Consider the following 21201-nt stretch of genomic DNA (forward strand, 5'->3'; position numbering starts at 1 on the left):
GTACTTTGAGCCAAATGCTTTGCTGCAAAGATGTGGGTATGGCATTGGATTATAGCTAATTAAGCTATTTGCTTAAACTTTGCTTAAACAAATTGGCTGAGGGATAGTGAATATATGCTCTTCTGATTATTACATGGTCAGTCATACAGTACATGTCTTGTTCAAACCAGTCTGGCATTTAAGCAGGACAAAGCCTCAGACAAAGTCTGGAGCTGCTCTGAGTCTTAATGTGGTATCAAATAAACTTGTTGAAAATGTATAAGTGGAAAACTGCTGTTATTAGCATAGCATTTTTAACAAGGGAAGATATATTTTCCAGATGTTAGGAATCAGTTGTGATCTGTTGGTGTTTTAGTGATTGTGGTTTGTTTTAAAGTGATTTATGGTGATGTTGTAAAAACAGCTCAAAGGTTTCCAGATGAGTCACAAGAAGCACCACTTGACAACACATCTCATTCATGAGCAAGTGGAGAACACCCATATGTCCCTTTTTAACCTAATCACTCACCTAGTCTATAAAACCTGATTTTCCACTATGAAGGAACTGTCAGGGGTATCATGTATTTCAAATCTATTGTCATTTGAATGAAATCACTGTAGATGTAAAATTTGTAAAGCAGAAACTGTCCAAATACTGCTTTCTAAAGTGTATTTCAGTTTTAACTGTACATGAAGGCTGTAAGTGAAGAAACATTTGAAGACCATGGAATAAGCAACCAAGAAAAAGTTACACACGTTACAGTAGTTTATGGTCATTCCCACCATCTTGCGGTTTGCTCTCCCCAGCAGTGAGAGAGACAGGCCAGCTGTGGCGGTGGCTGCAGTAGTGAAGAGGGACAAGCGTTCTATGAGTGCTAGCAGTGAAGAGAGCATGGGGAGCTGGTCACATATAACACCTGAGGATGACCCCCACGAAGAGACGAGTAGTTTTATCCACCTGAGCGAGGGGTCAGTAACCGTTGCTCCTTGATAATGCTCCAAACGCTGCTGTTCCCACCCTCACCCCACTATCCATGGCCCATTGCTACTGAAACTTGTGCTCTCTTGTGCCAATGCCAATTTGCTCCCTGCTGCTGCAATATCCACGCCTGCTGAGGCAGTGTATGGCAGAGAGCTCACTCCACAGCCCTCTCCATAGCTTGTACGCAGGGCTAGATGCTGTCTGCCCCCCATGCACCACTACCTGCAGTAGGAAGCTGCAGTTGGGTAGGACTGTGATTTGTCACATCTAACGCCTCTCGTGCACGACATTTTCTGCACCATTTTCTGCTTCATCGAATCCTCTTTGTTTTATCCAACTACTCCAGATGGTGTTAGTGACCCTCTATGTTCACTAGTGAAAACATGTTAATAGTGGACACAGTATCTTTAAAAAACAGGTATGGAGTTAACATTAACCAGCTTTTTGCTTTGTAAACTGCAAGGACAGCAGTCTGCACCATCATAACACTCTGCTCTTTGCAACTACCCCATCTACTTGCTTATATTAACTCCACCTCATCCTTGATCCATGTTGTGACACAAAGGTATGGCTTCCAGCCCTGCCTGTCCACCCTAGCTGCTTTAACTTCCTCCAAATCTCGCCATTCTCATATGCAGACAGGCTTGCTACTGGAAAACAACAATCACCAGCTCTCCCACTTTAAACATCTGATTTTGCCGCAACTGCTATTTACTGTATTTGTTAATCACAAGCTAACGAACAACATGACTTGCATCATGGTGCCTAGTTTTGGTTCTTTTCACAAGTTAGTGGTTGTGTTGAATGTCGTGTAACATGATGCTATTGCTTTTTTTTTTATTTTACTCTTTTTTTGTTTTGTTTAAAGGAATGGTACCAGCAGCACATCCAGTCTAGGCCTTGCAGACCTGGATGCTTTTTCTGATCTGCCCACTCAGAACACAGTAATAAGGTAACTGTCACTGTCACAGGCTGGCGATAAAATATTACTCATTAATGTGTCACTCTTATAGCCATAATGTATTTTTTTTAATCAGACAGAATGTCTGCAGAGTATATTGTTTTTCTTTTTCTTATGTTCTCATCCAGCAATTCTTTCTGAATTCTATCACAAATAATAATGTTCTGTTTAATAAAGAAAAGATTCTACAGTTTGCTGCATTTTTTCTGAGCTATTCTATTTATGTATCTATTATATTACCTACGTTAAAAACAACATCAGATTACCCGTGAGGTAAATATAGTACCATATGCTTAAATTTAAGGAACAACTTTCAGTGTCTTGCTGTAAGTAAATGTGCCACGTAACTGGTAATTAGCACTGGTACGCAGGTTATCTTCAGACAGAGCTAGGCTAGCAGATCCCCCTTTATTTTACTAAGGTAGCTGCAGCTGAGGTAGCTTAATGTTTACTGTAGAAGAATTGTGAAAATGGTATCAATATTCTCTTTAGGCTCTTGGCAAGAAAGTAAAATAATTACAAGTAGTTGTTTTAGTAGATGCTTTTATCCACAGTGACTTACAAGTAAGTAGCAGAAACTAGGGACAACTGTGGGGTTTAGTGTTATGCCCAGGGATACTTCAGCAGGTAGTCAGGAGGACCAGGAGCCAGAAAACTGACCCTGTGGATTATGGATGACTGCTCTACCAACTGAGACACAGCCCCCACAGTACATCTTTTAAAGTGTCAAACTAATCTAAGATATATTGTCTAGTGTTACTTGCAATTGATATTTTTTTTTGTATTCACAGCAAGGATACTGAAAAAGGCCATCTGGAAGGAACCAAGGAAGTTGTATTTGGTAAGTGTTGTAAAGGATTCTCACGTCTTTTCTATGCTATTGACTTCTTCATGATTCACGTCCCTATTTTTCTCGCTACTCAGTGACACCTCTTGAGTGTCAAGGTACAGCATGTGCTGGGTCTGTGTGATTAATCCTTCAAATGGATTTACTTCAATTGAAGTGATTGTCCTCTCTGAATTAAGGATGGTCATCTATAATTGAAAAGGGCCCATGGTTCCAGAAGTGTCTCAACACAAGGTTCATCTTTGTTTAATGTTTTAGAATGCCAACAAGAATTATCTCAACGCAAAATGTAGCCCAGGGTATTTTTATTTCATGAAGCTGAAGATACTGTAATATTTTATATGAAAATTTGCCTGGTTTGCTTTTGATGTGCAGGAATAGAGAATTATGTGTGCATTCCTGCAGTGCTTTGATGGTGAGAACAACATAGTTAACATTCAAGGTGTGTTATACAGAAATGTTCTTGCAGTGTGTCCTGTCACCTTTGATCTTTCAGAGAGCACTTCAGTGAGGACAGCAGGCAGCAGTAGCAACCTCAGGGAACTGGTGGTGGTAAACTGTGTCCTCGAACCAGAATGTGTAGACTTGGAACTGAGGGTGGCTCTGCAGTGGATTGCTGCCTCTGAGCTCGGGCTTCCTGCACTCTACTTCAGAAAGTCCAAAGAAAAGAGGATTGCAAAGGTTGGCAGAGTCATTGGCTAATTTTATTAACTGTTGTTCGATTGTATAAATTATCTACAGTATATTACTGGTCATTGTTATTTATTTTATACCTTATTGTCAAGTTTGTCCCAGTACCTAAAGACGTGAGATTTTATCACCTCTTGTATAATTACATTTTCAATTTATTTTCAAATGTACGTGTAATTATAGTCTAGGTTGGATGGTTGTGTAATTGGAGAATTAATACATATGCAATAGCATAAGAAACACAGTTGTGAATTTCTTTGGAAAGGATCTATACACTGATCAGCCACAACTAGGAAATATCTCACATGTGAAGTGAATGATCAGTAAGGTGGGTTATATTAGGCAGAATGACTTGAGTCAGTGTTGGAAGTCTGGAAATTTGACAAGTGTACGATTGATTGACTTTGACAAGTTTTAGATACCTTAGGTTCTGACACTCGTGTTGATGTTACTTTAACACACAACCTACTTAAACAATGTTACACCAAGAATTCCCTAAAGGCAGGGGCATAAAGCACCTTGCCAGAAAGCACAAATTGTTTGGGAATGGTTTGAGTAACATGACAAAGTGTTCAAGGTGTTGCTTTGGCCTTAAATCTTCCCAGGTCTCAGATGTACTGGAAAAACAAGTTAAATCGGTCGGGGACTCATTTCACAAATTAAAGGACTTAAAGGATATTTTGCGGACACCTTGTTGGGAGATAACATTTGACCTTTTAGACGGTGTTATGGACCCCATGCCTCGATGTGCCAGAGCTGTTTTGACACTAACATGATGTGGGCCGGTGGTTTTTATGTTGGGATTGATCCAAGTATGTTCTGTGTGTCTGTGTTATCTTCACATTCAATGATATGTGAATTTCATCTACTCAGTAAAGGCCAGCCCAAGTAAATTCAACCGTAGCAATCGTTCACCTTTTATAACCTCACCTTAATTTTCCAGCAGTAAGGTTTCTAAGGGTGCTGACCAGTCAGGCAGACCAAAAGTGACCACACCACCAGAAAATCAATACATTAAGCTCAGTTCACAGAGACAGAAAAGCGGCTTCATCATAGAAAGGGATTTATATTTAACCACATGTAAACAAGAACAGACAAAAGTCCTTTCAACGCCACTGTACATGAAGATGATGGCTCCTTATTTCTTGTTGATTTACTGTGTGTTCTCTCAGTTTCAGAGAGTGGTTCATCTGATGTCTCAGAAGGAGTGGCAGATTGCGGACTTGTTCAGTGCTGTGGTTCAGTTCTGTAAGCTACATGAAAAAGAAGAAGTGGAGAGCAGGTCTTTTACCAGCCTGTTTGATTGGCTTTTGGAGACCCTGTAGGATAGTAAAACAAAAACACAAATTTCTTCACACGTCTAACGCTGCAATGATTGTAACTGTTTCCCCCATCCTGCTCATCACACAAAGCATATTCTACTGCAAGCTGAAGACACAACAAGATCAGCCTACTTGAGAAAGTTATAGCTCTCACCCTCTCCATGGATGTTATGTTTTTAGTCTGTCCATAGCCATGAAAGAACCAATTTCCCTTTAAAAAAACATGTATTTGTTTTCAGATTCACTTCTCTAGTGAATCACAAACACAGAGCAAACTTTAGTTATACGGGTTGCACATTCCTGGGGATGAACTAGCCTTCAAGAGATTATAGTAAGCAGGTTTTAACTGCTCCAGATTATATATAAATATAAAAATATTTACAGATTCACACAACCAAATTATACATTTATTTATTCCAAATGAACACATATAAGGCAACGTATGAGTATAAGATAGTAGATAAATGAGGTTCAGTTCTTGCCATAACTTGACTTGCTCAAACCTTTCGTATGAAAATTACTTTGTAAAAGAGGCTTTTGAAATTTAAGCCCAGATAAGAGTCTTTCACTTACTTCTAAAAGCCACCTAGAAGTGCACATTTGTAATGTAAGCAAAATGTCTTTGTTGTGTTCATTGGCCAACATACAACCTTTGTAGTGACCTTGAATCTCAGTTCCATGTATGTTGTTCATGAGATTATTTTGCATAGCTGTACTGTATATACTGTAGATTTTGAACTGCTGCACCTTGGAGTAGTAGACTGCTCTGTTTAGATTTGACTATGTCAGAAATACAGAATGTGGTTTGTATTGTTGAATTTGTATGTGAATTTGGTCTGTTCATTTCTCTACTTAGTGGTACTCCCAGGGGGGAAAGCACACAGTGTAATTTCAGATGTAAACTTAGTCATAGTAGAACTGAATGTATTTATCTTTTGACATCAATAAATTTCTGTGATGTGAAATGAAAGCTGTCATGCAATGAGTATAGGTAATAAGTAGTTTAGAAACAAATTTATCCATATTTACACTAAACCGTATTGCCCAGTTTTTCCAAAATCATGTTACAGCTTCAGTGAGACTCTAGGAGACAGTCTGAATAGCAGCTAGGAAGCTAATAAACACTGATTACTGTATTGTGCTTTCATGAAACATTGGTTAGTGCACATGTCAAAGACATACAACACAAAAAAGGAACAAAAATATCAGATTACTGATATATGCTGATAATGGGCACATGAAGATTAAAGACAGACAAACATTTGAAGAAATTTTTAGGTTTTGCTGAGTTGGGCAGTAACATATCAGATAGCTCACACTTAACTCACACTTACTAAAATAACAGGTTAATTTTGATGCAGTTTATATAAATTATGTTCAGACTACATTTGCCAAGTGACTTATTAGATTGATTTTTTCCCCAAACGTTTAACAAGATTGAGACTTATTTCTGTGTTGTAAATGGTTAGCTAAAAGACAGTTAGCTTAGCATAAAAAGTAGAAACTGGCAAACTGCTTGCATAGACTACGTTTGTTTAAAGTATTAATATCCTCAAATGGAAATATACAAATTTTGGATCTACATTTATTTACACATTGTAACTATATACTGTGTTAATACATAGTGTTTAGACGCTTTGGTTTTTTTCCCATGCTTCCTGTGTTTATGCTAAGCTATTGCCTCCTGTCCAGACAAAGTGACAATGATGTTCTAGTAATAACAGCCAATAGACACAGCCTCAAAATGCTAAATTATTCCAAATGTGGAGCAGAGAAATCTTAAGTTGAGATTTTATGAGCAAAATTACCATACTAATAATTCAACTGTAAATGCTACATCAACTGGTCAAGCCCTGCATCAGCACAATCAGAGAATAGAGGAGTCAAACACAAACACAACAAATTATAGTGTGTTCATTTAACGATGCCAATGCCACGTTAATCTTATACAGATGCTGCAAATCAGACTTAAACCTCTATATTCTAAAGTAGTTGTGTCCAAGAATTGGCCCACCTGAGCCTTTAATAGGTCAAAGGGAGGGTCAGTACCAGATCCGGCATGTGTTATCTTTGCTTCCTGCAAGAGAGTACAAACAAGTGGTTACACATAAGGACTCAACTACACACTTTTTTTATCTAAATTGAGCATATAAGCAATTCTAAGAGGCTTATTAGTAAGCAGTTTATTTGTGACTCAGGGCCACACTTAATATTTTATGGTTTTCAGATGCATGTGTGACTGTTAGGCAGGTGTGTGTGTGTGTGTGTGTGTGTGTGTGTGTAAACAATCTATACCTGTAATGATGGTGTCACCTTCGTAATTGAAAACCAAGGAGAAGATCTCATCCCTGTGCCCCTCCAGAACTTGTAGGCAGACTCCAGAATGAACATCCCACAGACGAGCGGTCTTGTCTGAGCTGGCAGTTAGGACCCTGTTACCCTGGGGGCTGAAACAGACCTACCAAAACAGACAGTCAGGAGAGTTAGTGTTACTCAGAAGTAGTTTGTGCTACAAGATAAAGTGAAAGAGAAAGTGCTGAGTAAGAGATTTTGCTAGAACTAGTTAAAATGACAGGACCAGGACTGAAAAATTAGTAAGTATAGAACATTTTCCCCACATCAGCAGCCTTTCACAAAGATCAGTCAACTTTAAATATGTGGCACTTACTTAGTGAATAGTTTCTCATGCAGGGTATTCTAAAACCTAGTACTAAAGCTGATTGTGTTAGAGCTTGAGTTTATTGTTGAATGGTTTTATATCCCCACATGTCAGATAAAGAAACGGATGATTAAAGGAAGCTGACTCGAGATAGTCATGAAAGCAAAGTATGTTTTTATTAAACTCTAAACTTTGCACAAAAGAGCAACCTCAAGACAGGAAATGGAAACTTACAAAGACAGAAGAAAGGAACAGAAATGGAAAAAACAGTCTGAAATTGACAGGTAAAGGAGAAAAAACAAAAGGGGAAATAACAGAAATAAAGTATGAATGAGAAGTTCAGTATTACAAACCTTTTCTGCATACTTACTTAAATTGCTTACATTTTGAGTTTGCTGTTAACGCTTCTGAAATTTTAAACAATTTTTTTTCTTGTACTTGGTGCTTGGTACATGACCACTAGTTTATATTTTAGAATTGTTTCCACAGGACCACAACGTCGGCCAGGTAATAAAAAAGGGCCACTTACTCTACTATGTTTTTCTTGTTTGGCTTCAATAAACACACCTAGATTCTCAGCTCTCATAAACAATTTTTGTAAGCCAGGACTTGCAGGAAACAAACACTCGTGCAAAGCCTGGCTACCAGTAGATAGAGTTGTTCTCATTAAAGAACTACTTCAGTCAAACACACCTTATGCCAAAGCAAAATGTTATAATGCCTTAAATTTAGCATCATAGATTATCCAACACTACATTTACGAGACAATAAGCAGCAAAATAATATTGACAGTACAGACTGGGGATCTGTAGCAGATTCCTGATGATTCTACAAACCTGAGGTTCTGTCCAATGGCCAGCTATAATACAAACAAGGTCTGTAAAATAATTCAGTATTGCTGTATACGGATATTGAATCAATGTTATGATTAAAGTTTCAAACAAGAACATTGAGTAGTAAAAATTTATTCCTTGTGATTCTTTTTTTTCTTCCTATCATTAAACATGCTTCTAAAAATAGTCAATGAACAGCTACCTGTATAGAGTCTATAATCTATAGAGACTGTGTGATGCTACTGTGCATTCCACTCCACTGGATAGATTATAGGGACACAATTGCACTACTATTACTGTAATTTTTGTCACAGTTGTAGAATGATGGTATCTCTATGGTGAAGTAAGACAATTTTTCATAGGATACAGCAGACATTTTGCGTCCAGTGATTTACCTTTGAGATCTCTCCATCATGACCCTCTAGGGTCAAGATACAATTATGTGTGGTTGCACTGTAAACCCGTGCTGTACCTAAAAGAGACAATTATAGGCAGAGTTGTTACTGTACATGCACTGTAAATTTTACTTGTCAATCTATTGATAGTATTACATAGAAACATGAATAATATACATAAGTAAATAATATAATGGATGTATGTTATTTTTCATTAAGTTAAGTTGTTTTGTTAAGTTTTGGTAACTAAATTAATCCTGGTAAAGTCAGAAGCTGAGAAAAGGGTGTCCACTGTCACATTTCTATTAAAGTAAATTCATTAGGTCTTACCATCAGCAGAGGCAGTGGCAATGAGCTGACCACTTAAATCAAAACACACATCCAGTACCTCTTCTTTGTGTCCAACCATGGTGGCCACACACTTCCCACTCACTGCCTCCCACAACTGCAAATACATACACATAACACATACAGGCATTAGTATACATGCACTCTGATAGGAGGAAGCACAAAACTAGGACATGCATATGTGAACCATCACATACACAGTTAACATGCTTGGATGTAGCTGTTAGCTGTCTAAGTGGGTATATATTTTAACCACCTTCCCTAGAGGACTGCAGTGAGGCAGATAATTCTTACTTGTGAGCATGACTCATCTTGGCATAATTAAGGAATTAGAATTTAATTTTTCTCCTCTAAGTGATGGAGACCTTAGAGACGGGGTGGGGAGAGATAGAAAGTGGGAAATCGAGGAGAGGCAAAATGATAAGCACCATCTATCTAAAATTCACATGACTTGCAAAGTTTAAAGGATTTACTTTTTTGTATTTCAAAGACTTCAACAAAAACCATACAGAATTACATACAAGTGCATATTTCTAGGTTACAGGACTGATGAAAGCTCACCTTGCAGGTTTTATCCATGGAGCCTGTGACGATGAAAGAGCAATCCCAGTTAAACTGAACATTTGCAATTTCCCCTCTGTGACCGATCAGAGTGCGGACACGTCTGAGAAACACAAAAAGCAAGCAATGCCTCAGCTGACCACTCCTGTAAGCTGAATATTTGAGTGCTGTACATGTAATATACACAAGCAACACACTCGTGCGCAAAGACTCATGTGTACAGTACATTGCAATAACAGCGATGATTTCTGACCTTCCTGTGGCAATATCCCATATACCAACTGTATGGTCAAAGGAGCCAGTGACAAGTTGATCACCCACTGTGTTAAAGCACAGTGAGAGGACCTCTGCAGTGTGACCCTGGATGGAATATAAGAGAGAGCAAAATTTCTTACTGTCAAAGGTTCTTTGTCAGATTTCTTTCTTTTTCTCCCATTATGCATGAACTTGCACATGAAATTATGTATTTAAAAAAAACACAGTTTAGCCTTAGAGTTAGATATTTAAATTCTTGAAATAAATAAAAATGAGCAAAAACTTTGGGACTTTGGATTCTTTGTTCAATTAACTCCTGTTGGCATGATAGATTTTTCATAGTGTGAAATGCAAAAAGAACAGAGAGAACAGATTCTCACTGAAGAGAGTTGCTTCTCAGAACTAGCCAACCAGCCAGCAACACAATGGACCCACGTGTAGTCTGCACATCAAAGAGGACTCACTATTCCCCTTGGACTGCGTTATCGGGGCCTTATTAAAGAGTTAAATTTGCTAGGAGATCATGGGTACAAGAGGCACTGGCCATCAGCACTAAGAATGCTAAATCTAGGAATAATTACTTTTAGAAGTTAAGAAGTATACTCTTAGAATTCAATGCATTATTAATGAATATTTTTTAGATGTGATGCCAGAAATACAAGCAAGAGAAAGACTAGGATATAGTAAGCAAAGAAAAGACAACTTACAGTCAGAGTGGCCACCTCCTCTCCAGTCTCTACATCCCACAGCTTGGCAGTGGTATCCATGCTGCCGGTGGCCACTAGTGTACTCTGGTGGTTGAATGCCAGGCAGACCTAAACAATACAAAACTGTATTTTACAGTCAATAGTACTCAATACGGCTACAAAGCCGAACAGGATTTAGCAGAGACACATTCATTATCTAAGCACTAAACATAATAGCAGGGGAAAAACATTTAACTCTGCAACACTCTACTTTGACCTAAGTACAGGCACCTGGTAAAAAGATATAAAAATTATGTACAGTAGCCTACTTATAATCAGAATCAGAAATACTTATCCCCAGGTGGGAAATTGCTTTCATCCCAGATGCTCCATGCCAGAGTAGGAAATTGTGCTTAAGAACATGACATAGAAAGAGAATAAGATAAAAAGTAAAATATAAAGTTAAAACTTTGACCACAGTATCGGAGCTCAGAGGGAGGAGTTATAAAGATTGATGGCCACAGGAAGGAATGCTAGTCTGAATCTTGCACTGACTGTGCTCCTATGCGTCACCAGCATGTCATGTAGAGGATGGGAGCCATTCTCCATTATCCCTTGCAGCTTGGACAGCATCTTTCTGCTTGACACTACTGTTAGTTTCCAGCTCCATCCCCACAGTGTCACTGGCCCTTCTGATCAGTTTATTGAGTCTGTTGGTGTCTGCCGATCTCAGTCCACTGCCCCAGCACACAACAGCAAACAGCATCGCACTGGCAACAACAGACTCAGAAAACATCTTTAGCATGTTCCACAGATGTTAAAGGACCAGAGCATCCTCAGAAAATAAAGGCAACTCTTCCTTTTCTTGTAAAGGGCTTTAGTGTTCTTACCCCAGTCTAGTTTATTCATAAACACTAAACCCTCCCAGCTACTTATAATCCTCCACAACTTCCACACTGAGACCCTGAATAGAAACTAAAGCCAGCAGTGCCTTAGCACTCCTCAGATCCACAATCAATTGCTTTGTCTTTGCCACATTTTGCTGCAGATGGTTCTGCTCACACCATGTGACAAAGTTATTCACCATAGCCCAGTATTCAGACTATACAGACTGTATATATCCAATTATGGCAGAGTCATCAGAAAACTTCTGAAGGTGGCTCGACTCTGTCTGGTAGATGAAGTCTGTGGTACAAAGGGTGAATAGGAAGAGAGAGAGGACTTGTGCGACCCCAGTGTTACCACTCTGTTTCACACGCTGTGCTGCAGACATACACACTGCGGTCTGCCAGTCAACACATGAACAGTAACCTAATCATTTTCGGTCAAAACAGATTGTTATACATACTACTTCTGCGATGTGTCCTCGGAAGGTGTGAAAGCATTTGCCCGTCTCAGCGCACCACAATTTGCAGGTCTTGTCAAAAGAGCCAGTGGCAATTTTGTCTCTAAATTTAAAAAAAAGAAAAGAAAGCTAAGAACTGTAAATTTAAAGATAAAAGTCTCAGATGGTCATATCTCACATATGAAAGTTTAGTTTAACAGCCCATTACCCATAGGGGTTGTTGAATGCAACTGCATACACCACATTTCTGTGACCCTCTAATGTGTGCAGCTCTGTCCCTGAGGCTGTGTCCCAAACTCTGCATGTCCTGTCATAGCTCCCAGTTATAAACCTGCAGATTGAGAGAAGCGTAGGAGGAACACAACAAATAAAATCCCATGGCTTTTCCTAAACTCCAAAGTGTTACACATTTTGTTTTACAGATAAACCTACCTTGACCCTGATTTGTCAATGGCAACATTTGTCAGTGGCAGTATGTGTGCCTTAAGCTCCTGCACAAAAAGATCAAGCAAACAGACAATATAATGTCCAACGCAATAAAAGAGACCCAGGAGGACCTCCTGACCCTCCAGTTGTAAGAATATTTTCTGTATATTTGTGTAGTGATTAACATATTGAGGCATGTGAATCTTTTATTACCAGAAATTAAGACTATTGCCCTACTTAGGTTACTTGGTTTCTGATTCTAGACTTAGAAATCCAACCACCACTGCTCTCTAGTGACTCCTCGAAGCAGTAACTGCTATTTACACAACACGCACTGCTAAATAGATTGACATCCTTGTAGACAGACAACATTGACAAAGATTAAATCTGCTATAATTAGATGATGTTGCTAAATATACTATAATTTAAAATCTTTTCAACTGCCTGTATGAAATAGAGCGAAACAGATTGACAGAATGCAAAATCCAAAGGCATTTTAGTCCTTCCAAGCTGATAAACATGTGCCCAAAGCACTGATACACATCACAAAATTGTCTACACTTACTAAAACAATTGTTTCTATGTTGATTTGTTATTTTTGCCCATTGATTCCCAATGTCTAACCTTGAAGAAACAGAACCTGTGATGGTCCTGCTGGCCTTGTTTCTGCTGAAGTCGAAGTATCAGCTGTTTGACCTGATCAGCCCTGGACTCCGTGATTAGAGGCTCTGATTGCCTGATCTCTTCTACCAATTCCTCTGGATTTGTTCTGTATAATGAGACAACACAATTTTTAAACTAAAGGTCATCTGTTTCCAGTAGCTAAAAAGGTAATAACAGGAGAAAAGTTACATTGAGGACAATAATTCCAATAAATTCCAAAGGCCAAGGATCTAAAGTGAACAAGTGTTAAATCAACTTACTATGTTATCCAAAAACTATTCCTCCTCTTGTTAGATTTAGTCATAATTAACAAGTGCCAATGTGTGCTAAGCTGAGACCATTTTGGGCAATATATTTAGTTTAGTAATATTTACAAGAGATGACAAACAACATTCCACCCACTAATGAGTATTTTAAAATCACACAGTAAAGTTAGCTCCAGTGCTGACAACTTTCTAATATCAGCTACAGCTCACGCACTGTGGAGACAGATCCAAAAGGTCGATTGACTTAGTCCTCAGGTTCCCTCCTTTCTCGTATTCCAGGATTATACCTGATAGTAGAAAGTCAAGTTAAACCACGACAGGACACTTGAGAATTCAGTAGAACAGCGGCTAGCGTTTGGTTAGCGTTTACATAAACCAAAGCTGAGTTACCTGACCCTAACATTAACGTTACAAAAGCTAATTTTATAGTCAGACTTTAAAACATTCGTTTCCAGCGGTGGCATTCCCTTAAAAAAACAACAACAATAATCTTACATTGGAGACAGATTAATTTCTCTTGAGTTACCTGGTGGATAATATCGGAGAAAGAATCGTTTGAGTCTCATATTGCCACTTCATAGCCCTCGTCAACAAACCGTTGCTACGTGACAACCAGGAGGCACACACACACACACGCACGCACGTGCGCGCTGGGAACGTGCCCAATATGAACATACTTTAATCCTCCATCCGTACAACGTGACTGGCCCTGTACGTTCACCCGAGGCCGTCACTGAAAACAGCGTAAGTCAGATCACAGAGCGGAACAACATCCATCCTCCAGTACTGCTTGAATCGTTTCTCCATCGTTTCAAGACAGGAAGATAAACACACACTGTTTCCCGAGGTTGATTCCTGCATCTCGCGGCTTTCAGATTGAACTCCACCATTAAAGATGGTACATAAATAAATGACATTGTAATATTTGATACTTGTGCGAAAGCTGTTCTTATTTTTACACAGAATTAAAAGGGTAATTCATCACAAATTTATTGTGCAAATCATCTATCCTTCCTACCAGGTTAAAGTCTATCACTCATAAAATAACGCACGTGCACATCATAAAGATTAGGCCATTTATGTCTTGCTACTGACAGCCTCTTGGAACCTAAAACCAAACCTAGTCCAAGAAGTCTGACAGGTGGTGCACTAGAAAAATAAATAAATAAATTGAGACTTTCTCTGTGACTCTCTGCTGGGGTAAAAGCATGGGCTGGTGGACAGAGCTGAAGTCTTCAGGCTGGAAGTATCCTACCACAGTCCTGTCCCTTTATGGCTTTCTGGCTAACTGCAGAGTAGCAGAACCTTTCCTGACACCATACCTAATTGGACCACACAAGAATATCTCCGGAGATGTGGTAAGGATGGCAGACACACACACTCTGTTATGTCCAAAGGTGTACAAACATTATACCACTGCCTGTATCCCTCAGGAACTTTTATTAGGAGCATTTACCGTATCTCGGAACTGCTTGTCAGTTTCGACTGATACTGAGATAAACGTAGACAAGAGATATTCCATGACCAGAAAACATTTTCTTTGGCATTTGTTCCCCCCAGGTGACCAACTACCTGTTTCCTATCTGGACATACTCCTATCTGGCCTTTCTCTTGCCGGTCTTCCTCTTGACTGACTTCCTGAGGTATAAGCCTCTCATTGTGTTGCAAGGGCTCTTCCTAGTCACCAACTACATTCTGCTCTGTTTTGCCCCAGGTCTGCCTGCAATGACCTTACTTCAGGTCTGTTGAAAAAGTATTATTGTCAAATAGTACTCATGTTCCGCATGTACTAGTTCAGTTTTGCCAATTATCAAAGCTGCAGGACATATAATTGAGAAATGTGCTTGGTGTTGTGTGTCCTGACATGCAAGTTGAGATAAGCACTATTGAATATTACATTCCATCCACAGATCAACTATGCTGTAGTGACTTCTACAGAGGTGGGATACTTTTCTTACATTTACAGTGTGATTCCAGTTGAGAAATACCAAAGAGCCACTGGTTACCTGCGCAGTGCAATGCTTGCTGGATATACATTTGGTGCCAGCCTTGGTCAAGTGCTTGTCTCCCTTGCAGGTAGGGTTTTCAGGCCTAAATATAAAACTAAATAGAATCGAATAAATATGGATAGTGTGTCTGTATTGTCTTCAAATTAATTCTACTGTATCTGCATAAAAATAATAATAACACTCTGAATAACTGTAAGATTTGATGAAGTACGGACTCTAAAAAACAGGACTTGACTATTTCTACATCAACACTATCACTCTGGGGATTGTCAGCATGGCCTTTCTCGTCTCCTTGTGGTTGCCCATGCCTCAGAGGAGCATGTTCTTTAAAGAGCAAACAGCTGCAGCTGTGGGAGCACAGCAGCCTGAAGAACCTGTGATGGATAAGGATGGAGCTGGCACAGGAATAGAGAAGATGGAGCATAATGGCAGCACTAGTTGGTGCAGCAGGAAAAATATGGCCACTGCAGGCCGCCTGCTTTGGCAAAGCTTCAGGGACTCATACTCTTCGAGGTATTTTCTTTTTCTATCTTTTTTATGAAAACAGGTGACACTTTTTAGAAAACTTGCTATTTACATACCTTTTGCACATTTTGTCCTGTATCACAGTTTAATGTATTGTACTGCAGTAAATGAACATGTTGTGGTTATTTACTGTGCATTCTATTCACATAGTAATATATTTGAATATTATCATCAATGATCACAATGCAGGCATTTAATCTACTGGTCCCTGTGGTGGGCTCTGGCCACATCTGGCTATGTGCAGGTCTTCAACTACACTCAGCTAATGTGGGACCATATAGAACCATCTGCCACATCATCCATTTACAATGGAGGAGTAGAAGCTGTGTGCTCCCTTGTAGGTGAGACTGGATCTTCAAGGTTATATTTCAGCTATTTCACTCAGATAAAATAAAACAATGATGTCATTCTAGATTGTATGGGATACCCGAATAAATGGAAAATGTGTATTGATTATGAAAGGGAACAGCAGCACCTGTTGCCGGCAGGCTTACGCTCAACCTGGCACCGCACTAGAAGAAGAGTAATTGCTTCAATTAAGAAGATATAGATAGAGGGTAATGGGTTCCCTAATTATTGATGATAGTTGATTCCAGGAGCTGGATGAAAGTGGTTCAGCATAATTGGCAGGTGTTGTGGAGGCCAGCAAAGACATGTGTGTTACAAGGTTTTGTTTAGAGACCACATTCCTGTTTATACCAGTGTTACACAAAGCCAGAAATGTTATTAGTGAATATGTCACAACCCCAGTGGAGGTGTTGTCTTCCGGAATGAGTCATTAAACACTTAATTTGCTTCTCCCATGGTGTAGGTGCCCTAGCAGCCTTCTCTGTGGGCTATATCAAGGTGACCTGGGCGGTGTGGGGAGAGCTGGCTTTGGGGCTTTTCTCAGCAGTAGGGGCCGGGGCCGTGTTTTTGATGGCACTCACCAGCAGTATTTGGGCATGCTATGCTGGTTATGCGATATTCAAATCCTGCTACATGCTTCTTATCACCATCACAACGTAAGACCATTGCCTAACAAAAACTATTGTTTTCCAGTTTCCCTACAGTTTTTTTACTCAGCAGTTTCTCACTGTAGGAAGCGCAAAGAACTTTCTTAGCAGTTAAGGGTGATATTTAAGAGTCTTGTAAAAATACAAAGAGGGCACGGCTTATGTAATCAGACCATCATCCCAAAAGTTGAAAAGTGACCCAAACAGCTATTACATACTTGTGAATAATTTTGTCTTTTTTTAATATATACAAATAGCTATTACAGCTCTTGTGTATCAAAGGCTTTCTCAGCACTTAGGTCAGTTTTGTCCCTTAAGATTTCAGATTGCATCTAACCTCTCCATGGAGTGCTACGCCTTAACATTTGGGATCAACACTTTTGTAGCCCTCTCACTGCAGACCATCATCACAGCCATTGTTGTTGATGAAGCTGCTCTTGGACTGAAAATTGTGACACAGGTATGTTTCTATGCTATTTAAACTGTACCTTTTACTTTTAAGAGGTCAGGGCAGAAAACAGAGATAATAATGTCAGGGTTAAACTCACTCTGAATGAAGAATGTAAGCAGTGCAAGCTGAATGAGAAGCATTAAAATGCTAGGACAGGGAGACACCTGGTGGTTATCATTAGCTGAGCATGAAGGCGTTGTAAATGTTGTAGATGTACTAATTACCTTGGTATGATTAAATTAATGATGTTAGTAATGACAGAACCCTGTTCCCGCAGTTCATCATCTACGGCAGCTACTACGCTGCTATCTCTGTGCTCTTTTTGACTCGAGGGACTTACACCGCCTGTGTAAATTATCACAGTCATTCTGGACAGAAAGAAGCCAGCAGACCTAGTGGGGTGATTTCTTCTGAACGTTTTTGACCAGTGTTATATATTGTAATAGTGCTGATGAACACAGAATTGTTTTATTTGTTTTACGAGTAATAAAATGGCTATAAACCAGCAGAACTGTTTTTATAAGTGAGCATCTCATTGCCTCAATGTACCTACTACACTACACTGGCTTTAATTACATGACGTGGGTGCTTTTACAATTGCAATTTATTGCTACAAGAATCTAAAGAGTAAGTCAAACAACATTATAAAACTGTGTTTATTTACTTTTTTTATGCTTTATTGTATTGCAATGTACTGATATGACTACTTTTAGTAAACGAACAAAAAAGTTTAACTCTTGTCACCATTTATCCGCATACCAAGTTGTTTTTATAAAAAATGAATGTCTGAGATTTGTCTTTACTAGCTTAATGTGTTACACGTGTATCTTGGCTTGAGCCAAACGTCAGCAGGGTTGCACTGCTCTTTGACCAGGTTGTTGATTGATAAAGCAGGCTCAGCACATGTACACATGTTAAATGTTCCTACAAGGAGGTAAATCAATGAGAGCTGCAAACAGAAGAACACATACGCACCTGAAACAGAAAGAAAAATAGCAGAGGATGGAAGCTGTAAAAAGGTGGATGTCAGACTGGAGGTATCCCACTACTGTGCTGTGCATCTATGGATTTTTCAGCACAGTTAAACCTCTGGAACCTTTTCTTATTGCATACTTGACGGGACCAGACAAGAACCTGACAACAGAGCAGGTATAAAAATCAAAACAAAAAAGTAAATGATTTAAGCAAATCATAAAGCAGAAAAAATTTATAATATACTGTAGCTAAGCACGTATTGTGTATTATATGTAGTATTATTAGTAATTTTTTGTTTGTTTGTTTGTCCTGTCAGTTTTGTGGCAGTGGAACAAAAAATTCTGAAATTGTTGAAAACTTTAGCAAATATTTATTTGTGGTGTATGTTAAACTAATAAAAAAAAAATTTAACAAATCACACAGAGATAAATTTAACGTGATGAGGTGCAAAAATCCAAACACTATTATGTAACATTTTAAATGATTTAGTGAGTGAAGCAACAAAGCTTTGCCATTTATTATATTCATACTCGGGTGGAATTGAACTAAATGTAGGTGTTCAAGTACTGGACTCAAATGCACGCCAGCAAGCCGCAATATTACCACCTGAAAAAAATAGAATTTTTATACACCTGTAACACTAATTCATTATGATGTATCATTATAGGTTAACCTCCTGTCAACATGTAGTCAGCTCCAATTTATGATCAGGGATCTTTGACCCCTTTTAAAATTACTTTATTCTTTGCTATAATAATCATAATCAGTGTTGTTTTAAATACAATGTTTTCATAGAGCTTTTACTTTTGTACTTCAAGTAAAACTTATTCATATAAAAAAAAAAACATGAAGATAGGCCATTACTTGCACTTGAATACTTTGTGTACATCTGCACATTTCTTGGTATTTAACAGCACATACTTCCAATTAATGATATTTTGTCACTATCAGGTCAACAATCAAATTTTCCCGGTGTGGACATACTCCTACCTGTCTGTGATGGTGCCTGTTTTCCTGCTCACTGATTGGCTACGTTACAAGCCAGTAGTAGTGTTCCAGTCTATTATGCTATTCATCACCTCAGCAATGCTGCTGTGGGTGACAGGTGTGCCAGCCATGCAGGCCATGCAGTTCTTCTACGGCGTAGTGACGGCTAGCGATGTGGCCTATTTTTCCTACATCTACAGGTAATATCTCTTTAAAGGGGTAAAACAAAGCCAGGCACCAGTTACGCCTGTCCGGGGGTCTGACTGTTGCATTGACAGTACAAACATAACATTTTGTCTGTGCTTTTTTTCCAGTGTTGTAGATCTCAGGAGATACCGGAAGGCAACCTCCTACAGCCGCAGCGTCCAGCTCCTGGGGTCTACAGTGGGCTCAGTGTTGGGCCAGTTGATTCTCAGCTTTAACCTTATGTCTTACAAAAATATGATGGTATTTACTCTAGTTCTGACAGCCATTGCTCTCCTCACTTCTTGCCTCCTGCCAATGCCAAAGCAGAGCATGTTCTTTCATCCCAAACATGAGGCGACAAAGGGAACAAGGATTGATGTAGATGGGAAAGTGGACGTAACAGGACACACAAGCAAATCAAAGGCATCAGTGGAAGAAATGAAAGGACAAGATGAAATGGGCCCTGAGCCTGAAGAATTTACCAAGACTGTTGGTCCAGACAACTGCACCAAAGTTCTTGTCCATCTGTGGAGGGACTTCCGCCAGTGCTATTCCTCTAGACAGCTACTCTACTGGTCTGTGTGGTGGGCAATGGCCACCTGTGGATATAACCTGATAATCAACTATGTGCAGGTTAGTTGTGAAGAAAACAGCCAAATACTACTTTAAAAGTCTAAATCTTTAAGTTGGGGTTTTAGCAGATCATACTGTTCCATTCCCTCTGATCCCCACTAGTGCTTTTAATGGAATAGAAGAAAGTCCACAACCACTAAGAAGTCATTAATACTTCATAAATCTGTAATCTCTATACCTGCAATATACCCTGCAGGTGCTGTGGGATCATGTGCAGCCTTCTCAGGACTTCAGCATCTACAACGGAGGGGTAGAAGCAGTGTCCTACCTGATGAGTAAACAACTTCAGAAAGTTTTGTTTTTCATTTCTGTATTAGAAAACCAAAAGACACCTAAACCATAACTATAGGGAATGGTACAGTTACACCATTTAAAATTATCTATACAGTATGTGTTTAAACCTGACAACATTTGGTGAAGTAGTAGTTATCAAACCCCAATTATTGCTTATTTAAACTAATCTCTACAACAGTCGAGATGAGATTACTACTGTACAGTGTTCTCAATGTGTTCTACAGGTGCAGCTACAGCCTATGGCATAGGCTTCACTGAGGTGAGGTGGGAGCACTGGGGAGAGCTGGCCCTGGGAAGTTTCTCTGGACTCGGGGCAGCAGCACTCTTTCTCATGACCTTCATTGGAAACATCTGGGTCTGCTATGCTGGATACATAATTTTCAAGTGCCTGTACATGCTGCTGATAACAATAGCAATGTAAGTTAATGTGTTGTCACAAGATGGTAAGGGGTTATGTTTGACCCCACTATACAGGTCAAATCTTACCGCACTATAATAAAAACAATAATTCTAGGTACCAGATTGCAGCTGACCTGTCACTGGAAAGATATGCACTGGTGTTTGGTGCTAACAACTTTGGAGCATTGGCTCTACAGGCGATCATTACTTCTGTCGTGGTTGACAGCAGTGGACTGGGCTTGGCTATCATTCCTCAGGTTAGCTAACTGATAAAACATATGCAAAAAGTTTATAAGCTCACTTAACATTTATAAACTCTTAAATTGTGTGCTCTTTTGCAGTTCATCATATATGCCAGCTACTTCTCAGTCATCGCTGTTGTTTTTTTATTGCGAGGACTATTCACTATTTGGACAGCAAAGAAATATAAAACAGAAAACCCTCCCGACAATACTGTATCTCCAGGGTTTGAAGAACACAGATTCTGAAGGCAAGGAAGAGTACACAGCAAACTGAGTTCATCACTGGT

At 39.2% G+C, this 21201-nt stretch overlaps 4 protein-coding genes across 12 annotated transcripts in view; 3 read left to right on the forward strand and 1 right to left on the reverse strand.

The window, feature by feature from the left end:
- Positions 1-6326, forward strand: part of sphkap (SPHK1 interactor, AKAP domain containing) — a 26942-nt gene extending 20616 nt beyond the window's left edge. For 4 of the 6 annotated variants that reach the window (XM_067508718.1, XM_067508716.1, XM_067508719.1 and 1 more), the window contains 5 exons: positions 787-948; positions 1830-1913; positions 2714-2763; positions 3266-3450; positions 4632-6326. In XM_067508718.1, the coding sequence (XP_067364819.1) occupies positions 787-948; positions 1830-1913; positions 2714-2763; positions 3266-3450; positions 4632-4784 (634 nt within the window). In that variant the 3' untranslated portion in view covers positions 4785-6326. The remainder of the gene's footprint in view (positions 1-786; positions 949-1829; positions 1914-2713; positions 2764-3265; positions 3451-4631) is intronic. The other 2 variants (XM_067508722.1, XM_067508720.1) reach the window with 2 other exon arrangements.
- daw1 (dynein assembly factor with WDR repeat domains 1) lies at positions 4245-14212 on the reverse strand. Of its 4 annotated transcripts, XM_067508725.1 has the most exons (14): positions 13745-14200; positions 13433-13505; positions 12914-13058; positions 12296-12354; positions 12072-12194; positions 11867-11966; positions 10540-10647; positions 9831-9937; positions 9578-9680; positions 8999-9113; positions 8669-8745; positions 7077-7239; positions 6796-6858; positions 4640-4778 (listed from the first exon to the last, which is right to left on the reverse strand). In XM_067508725.1, the coding sequence occupies exons 1-13, from the start codon at positions 13782-13784 to the stop codon at positions 6824-6826; spliced, it is 1248 nt and encodes a 415-aa protein (XP_067364826.1). In that variant the 5' UTR covers positions 13785-14200; the 3' UTR covers positions 4640-4778; positions 6796-6823. The 4 variants fall into 4 exon arrangements, with proteins under 4 accessions (XP_067364825.1, XP_067364826.1, XP_067364824.1 ...); XM_067508724.1 differs by lacking the exon at positions 13433-13505 and having other exon boundaries at positions 4245-4712; positions 13745-14205; XM_067508723.1 differs by lacking the exon at positions 13433-13505 and having other exon boundaries at positions 13745-14205.
- A 102-nt stretch (positions 14213-14314) lies between these two features.
- slc19a3b (solute carrier family 19 member 3b) lies at positions 14315-17647 on the forward strand. Its single transcript, XM_067508740.1, has 8 exons — positions 14315-14576; positions 14779-14958; positions 15129-15294; positions 15455-15740; positions 15942-16093; positions 16564-16756; positions 17066-17207; positions 17476-17647. The coding sequence occupies exons 1-8, from the start codon at positions 14427-14429 to the stop codon at positions 17620-17622; spliced, it is 1416 nt and encodes a 471-aa protein (XP_067364841.1). The 5' UTR covers positions 14315-14426; the 3' UTR covers positions 17623-17647.
- Positions 17648-17737: 90 nt separating this feature from the next.
- slc19a3a (solute carrier family 19 member 3a) lies at positions 17738-21167 on the forward strand. Its single transcript, XM_067508738.1, has 8 exons — positions 17738-17825; positions 18130-18347; positions 19125-19360; positions 19475-19979; positions 20176-20254; positions 20498-20690; positions 20788-20929; positions 21014-21167. The coding sequence occupies exons 2-8, from the start codon at positions 18201-18203 to the stop codon at positions 21158-21160; spliced, it is 1449 nt and encodes a 482-aa protein (XP_067364839.1). The 5' UTR covers positions 17738-17825; positions 18130-18200; the 3' UTR covers positions 21161-21167.
- The last annotated feature ends 34 nt before the right edge of the window (positions 21168-21201 follow it).

The sequence above is a fragment of the Channa argus genome, chromosome 6, assembly GCF_033026475.1.
Source record: "Channa argus isolate prfri chromosome 6, Channa argus male v1.0, whole genome shotgun sequence".
Lineage (NCBI taxonomy): Eukaryota > Metazoa > Chordata > Actinopteri > Anabantiformes > Channidae > Channa > Channa argus.

Coding starts and splice junctions, on each gene's coding strand:
- slc19a3a (XM_067508738.1), top strand. CDS start 18,201: ATGGAAGCTGTAAAAAGGTGGATGTCAGACTGGAGGTATCCCACTACT. Junction 19,361..19,474: donor TATTTTTCCTACATCTACAG/GTAATATCTCTT, acceptor CTTTTTTTCCAG/TGTTGTAGATCTCAGGAGAT. Junction 20,255..20,497: donor AGCAGTGTCCTACCTGATGA/GTAAACAACTTC, acceptor TGTGTTCTACAG/GTGCAGCTACAGCCTATGGC.
- daw1 (XM_067508724.1), bottom strand. CDS start 13,893: ATGTTCATATTGGGCACGTTCCCAGCGCGCACGTGCGTGCGTGTGTGT. Junction 9,681..9,830: donor TGGGATATTGCCACAGGAAG/GTCAGAAATCAT, acceptor TGTGTTTCTCAG/ACGTGTCCGCACTCTGATCG. Junction 7,240..8,668: donor ATGATGGAGAGATCTCAAAG/GTAAATCACTGG, acceptor CTGTTTTGGTAG/GTCTGTTTCAGCCCCCAGGG.
- slc19a3b (XM_067508740.1), top strand. CDS start 14,427: ATGGGCTGGTGGACAGAGCTGAAGTCTTCAGGCTGGAAGTATCCTACC. Junction 15,295..15,454: donor AGTGCTTGTCTCCCTTGCAG/GTAGGGTTTTCA, acceptor TCTAAAAAACAG/GACTTGACTATTTCTACATC. Junction 17,208..17,475: donor GACTGAAAATTGTGACACAG/GTATGTTTCTAT, acceptor CTGTTCCCGCAG/TTCATCATCTACGGCAGCTA.